The sequence below is a fragment of the Vitis vinifera genome, chromosome 1 (assembly GCF_030704535.1).
Source record: "Vitis vinifera cultivar Pinot Noir 40024 chromosome 1, ASM3070453v1".
Lineage (NCBI taxonomy): Eukaryota > Viridiplantae > Streptophyta > Magnoliopsida > Vitales > Vitaceae > Vitis > Vitis vinifera.
Genome location: NC_081805.1, coordinates 5919586 through 5925000, shown reverse-complemented (window position 1 = coordinate 5925000; position 5415 = coordinate 5919586). Strand labels below are relative to the sequence as shown.

Here is a 5415-nt window from a genome sequence, read left to right as displayed (position 1 = left end):
TTTTCTTTTTCAATTAATAAAATATTTTCTTCAAGTAACTTTATATTATAAATTTATAAATATTTTTAAATACACATTTCATTTAAATTTAAAAAATTATTTAATTTTAAATTTTTTATATAAGTTGATAAATTATTAAAAATAAAATAAAATATGATGTATGTATTTCACATGGGTCTTTTGTCCATCTGATCGCTCGTATTTTTGTCGTTTATTGGATCAAAACAAAATTTATAACATAATTCACTCTTCTATAGCAATTTGTACCCGATCAAAAAGTGGTTTTAGTACAAACTACTGTAGCATAGTGGTTTTTAGGTATCGTCCACAAGGATGGATTATTCTTGGTGATTAAGGCTTGAATGAGATGATAAGAAATGATTGTGAAAAAGTGAAATCAACTTGAAATTGCATGATAAAATTCCAAATTAACAATGTATTCAAATTGAATTGAAAATGAAGTTTAAAAGAGAAGAAAATTAATAAGATGTGAGATTCTCGGAGTTAGGATTTTCTAGAGAGCAATTTCCATGGTGAATAGGTGTTAAGATCTAATTTTCATCAAGTTAGATTGAAAACCTAAATTTTCATCAAAACCGATTTTTGATTTAGCTTTAAATCTAGATCTAATTTCTCTTCAAATTAGGTAATCTAATCCAAGAGATCAATTTGAATCATATATTCAATTCATCTTAAATTATCTTCCAATGATTCACACAATGCAACTATTCAATCTCATCAAATCTAGCATTAAGAATTTGATGAATCTACCTAGCTTGCATTGTAGTAATCATCCAAGACAATTTGAAGAGAAAAATCCCCAAATTTCAATTAATCAATCAATTGGATCAAATTACCTTAGCAATTCAAGCTCAATTCTCTAATTCACCATAGATCTTGCCTCTAGATCCTCCCTCCTCCGAGAAAAACGAGATTTAGCCACTCATGCTTGGAGATTTGATCTCACAAGACATGTTTGGCTACCGAGAAAATAAAAGAAACTGAAGGAAAATGGAGAATTATATAGAGAGAAGAAGTATGAAAAGTTTTACAATTATAAAATGAATCAAAAGTTTTTAAATGAGAAAATCTCGTTTCTATTTATAGGCCAAGGTAAAAAGGACACTTGGCAACCTTTTAGAGGTCTTCCGGATGCTTCTTCATCAAGGAATCTGGAGAGGATGCACTTTCGCACGAGCCCCTAGTGATCTCGCATGATGGTGCGAAGTGGAGAACCAATCAGTTGGAATTTCGTTCTTCTGGAGCGTTTCGCATGACTGTGCGAAAATTTCGCATGGTCATGCGAAATCACTTCTTCACAATTTCCTCATGTGCTGCAGCCACACCCTCTCTGTTTCATTTCGCATGGTCATGCGAAATCGAAAATCATGCTATTTCGGCTCCTCTTTGCAAATTCTCTCATTTGCTCATGTTTAATCCATCTCCACCACCTTCAATTAAGCTCCAAAGCCCAATCTAAACTAATTGCATTGCTTCTTTCATTATGCATTTGGATCATCATCAACTTTATTTGTTTTCTTCAATTTGATTAATCTCTTTTGTCACCAATTTATCAAAATTATACCTTGAAATGACTCCAAAACTTCATAAAACTTGTTAGTAACTCTTGCAAGGGAAAAAACATGTTAATTGAGTGTTTTAGGCATAATTACTACTCAAAAGATGTGAAAATCATGAGAATTATTATCTAAAATATGCTCTTTTTGAGCACCTATCTTTATTTATTTATTTATTTATTTTCAAAGGACTTATTGTAGGAGTGCAATGCTAAAGGTATCTCCAAGTATATGGTCCATGTAGCCGGGATTCATCGATGACTCCCAACCATAAGGCATAGGGCACCAAGTTTATAGGACTATTTAACTAGCCACTAACTTCTCGGACTTCACCCCGGACTCCTCAAATTAGGATCCAATACCTTAGCACCTACAATTGAGTTCATACTCTACCTATCCACCCATGCAACAAGCATTGAGGTCGGTGGCTCCCAACCAAAATGGCTTAGGGCACCAGGCTTTAAAGACCTTTGGGCCATATACCCCTCGAACCTTGCTCAGGTTTCAAGGCAAGCATAACTCAACCTTTTTATTCATCAACTTTTTTTTTTTTTTTTTTCAATTGGGCACATTGGCCTCTTTTTAAGGTGTCTCAACTCAATTCAAGAGTAATCAATGTTACAAGATAATTAAGTCTAAGTCTTAAGGTTAGAATAGTTTTTCATCTTATATCCGGGGTCTAGAGTGCACAGTATGTGTCAAGACTCAAATAGAAATGACCCTTTGGAAAATGAAGACTTCAAAGTCAAATCAACTTTAATTCACATAACAAATCTTCTAAGATCAAGCAAATAAGCTAGTACTCTAAATCAACTTTTTTTCAAGTTAGGTTTGCTCATTTATCAATCACAAATGCTATAGTCATCTCAAAAAAAAAATCTCACCAAATAAGTCACAAATGTGATTTATGAAAAAAAAAATCTAGAGAAACTAACAAAACTAACAACATATTTCCTTCTCTTCCTTTCTAACCCTCCCCCCAACCTAACTTGTACATTGTCCTCAATGTGTAATGAAAATATATAAAGAAAGGAAGGGAAGATACCTCAATCTCTCATGAATTTCAGCTTCAATAGCTAAAACAAAAATAAGATCACACATGAGAATTGTTGGATATGAATGACAAAAGAGAAGAAAATATGAAAACAAATCTATTAAAAAAAACTATGTTAGAGAAACAATGTATGGAGTAAAATCAAGGTATAAATGATGACAATGTCCAAAGAAAACATAATTTCAATGATAAGTCAATGATTCTCATGGAGTTTTTGAAAATTTCACACAAGTGTGCAAACTAGACAAGAAGGTGAAATGCCTTGCAACCACTTTCTTCTTTTGAAATAATTTGGCACAATCATGCGGAAATTTGCATGTACATATGAATTGGTCAAGAGAGTTCTATCTTATTGTGGCCTTCAATAGAATTTTTGCATAATCATGCGAAAATTCGCATGTTGATGCGAAATGGTCCACATGCACGTAATTTCTGCAGTCATCCACATTAGTTTCGCATAGTCATGCGAAAATTTCGCATGATCATGCCAACTGGGACAGAGACTCGTTTTGCACATTTTTGAAGTTATGAAAACTCCCTTGTTTTAGCATGAAGACTCCCCTGTTTTGGCATGAAGACTCCCCTGTTTTGGCATGAACATGCACACTGGTGTTGGGCCATTAAAACTCTTTTTTCCTTTGCTTCATGCATTCCATCCATCCGGAAAGTCCTTCAAAACACAAATCAAAAAATTGAGATGGATTTATTTAATGGAAACTAAAAGAGAAAAAAAAAATCAAAATTCAAAGGAAAGTAGAGAAATGAGAAACCATTGGGCTAGCTAGCCATTGACATGACTAAGCCCATTAACCTTTGCATCAATACTCAATTTGGATATGGCTTGCAAACAATGAATGGACCAACTCCTTGGTACTTAAGCTTTCTCGGAAAAATATGTGGCTTGAAATAGCCTTCTTTGAACTTGTTCTTTTGAATAAGTTGGTCATGCCATTCCTTGAGCTTCTTTTTCATGGTCTTTGGATTATTGTGCACACCATGCTTCATGGTTTTCACTTTCTTGAAGCTGAAAGACCATTTCATTAACTTCAAAGGTTGAATTTCTTCATTGATCCTCCAAACTTCAATCCGTTCATTGGAAATTGTTTCACCAAGTTTTGAAAAATTATCTTCAACCTTTTCTTTCACTAGCTCTTCCATAGGCAATTCAATCAAATAAGCCTCCTTAAGTTCCTCATCCTCTTTGGTACCATGCTTCTTACATGAATGAAAAATGTTCAGCTCAATTGTCATGTTACCAAAGGTAAGTTGCATCACCCCACTTCGACAATTAATCAATGCATTTGCTGTGGCAAGGAAAGGTCGGCCAAGTATAATAGGAACATGGTTGAGTCCACTAGTTCCTTGTTCCGTATCAAGCACCACAAAATCAACTGGATAATAGAAATTATCGATTTGGATCAACACATCTTCAATAATTCCTCTTGGAAACTTAACCGATCTATCCGCCAATGAAAGTGTGATGGAAGTAGACTTTAGTTCTCCAAGCCCCAATTGCTTATATACCGAGTAAGGAAGAAGATTCACACTTGCCCCCAAGTCTAAAAGTGCTCTTTTCACAAAAGTGTTGCCAATATTCACCGAGATAGTTGGACATCCCGGATCCTTATACTTGATTGGGGTTTTGCATTGGATGATTGCACTAACTTGTTCAGTCAAGAAAGCTTTCTTTTTCAAATGCATCCCTCTCTTTATGGTACACAAATCCTTAAGAAACTTGGCATAGGCTGGAACTTGTCTAATCATGTCAAGGAGTGGTATATTGACTTTGACTTGCTTGAGAACTTCAAAAATTTCTGGAGCATTATTTACCCCTTTCTTGGATTGAAGAGCTTTGGGAAAAGGTGGAGCTAAGAGCATATCTTTCTTCTTAACCTCTTCTTTAACAATCTCATTTTCCTTTGATCTATCATCCTCATTCACCTCTTTCCCTTTTTCTTGTTCTTTCACATTTTCCTTTTGTTCCTCTCCTTTATTCTCTTTTGGTTTTGGCATAGGTTGATCAACTTGCTTACCACCTCTTAAGGTAATGACTGCTTTGACTTCATCTTTCTCAATAGAACTTTCACTTGTCTCTCCAGTTTCATGGACTCCACTTGGATTTTGTTGGGGTTGTGAAGAGAATTTTCCTTTTTCTTGCACCGTATGCATGCTTGTGAGTTTAGAAATAGCAAGCTGCATATTATCAATCCTTTATGTGAGATTGGTTTGCAAGCTATCAAATTTCTGATTGAAAGATGTCTCCACATGATCTATCCTTTGGTTTACTTGAGTATTGATATTCTTTTGATCTCCAATAAAATCTCCCAAAATTTTACTCAAGTTTACAATAGCTTGCTCAACCAAAGAAACTTGTTGTGGAGAGTCTTCCATGAATTGTTGGCTTTGTGAGTGTTGCCTTGAAGAAAATTGCTCTTGTTCATAATTCCATGACATGTTTGGATGATTCTCAACAAGTGTTTCCCCCATGGCTGGTATTGTAGGACAATCACTCACTTCATGTTCTATAGATTGATAACTAGAACATTGCTCCATGTAAATTGGATTATCATATATTGCATTCACCTCGTGAAATCCCTTAGCTTCAAGTTCCTCTAGCCTTTTTGTCAAAGCTACCATTTTAGCTTGTAGATCAACATCTTCATTCAACATATACATTCCTCCTTTTGAATTGCTTTGAGACTTGGACTTGTGTAAATCCCTTTCATGTGGCTCATCCCATGACCTTGATATTTCAGCCACATAATTCAAAAATTCAAAAGCTTC

The 5415-nt window shown here is 34.7% G+C and overlaps 1 protein-coding gene across 1 annotated transcript; it reads right to left on the bottom strand.

The window, feature by feature from the left end:
- Nucleotides 1-3456: 3456 nt before the first annotated feature.
- LOC100854462 (uncharacterized) lies at nt 3457-4332 on the bottom strand. The gene has a single exon (XM_010649221.1). The coding sequence runs from the start codon at nt 4330-4332 to the stop codon at nt 3457-3459; it is 876 nt and encodes a 291-aa protein (XP_010647523.1).
- Between the last annotated feature and the right edge of the window lie 1083 nt (nt 4333-5415).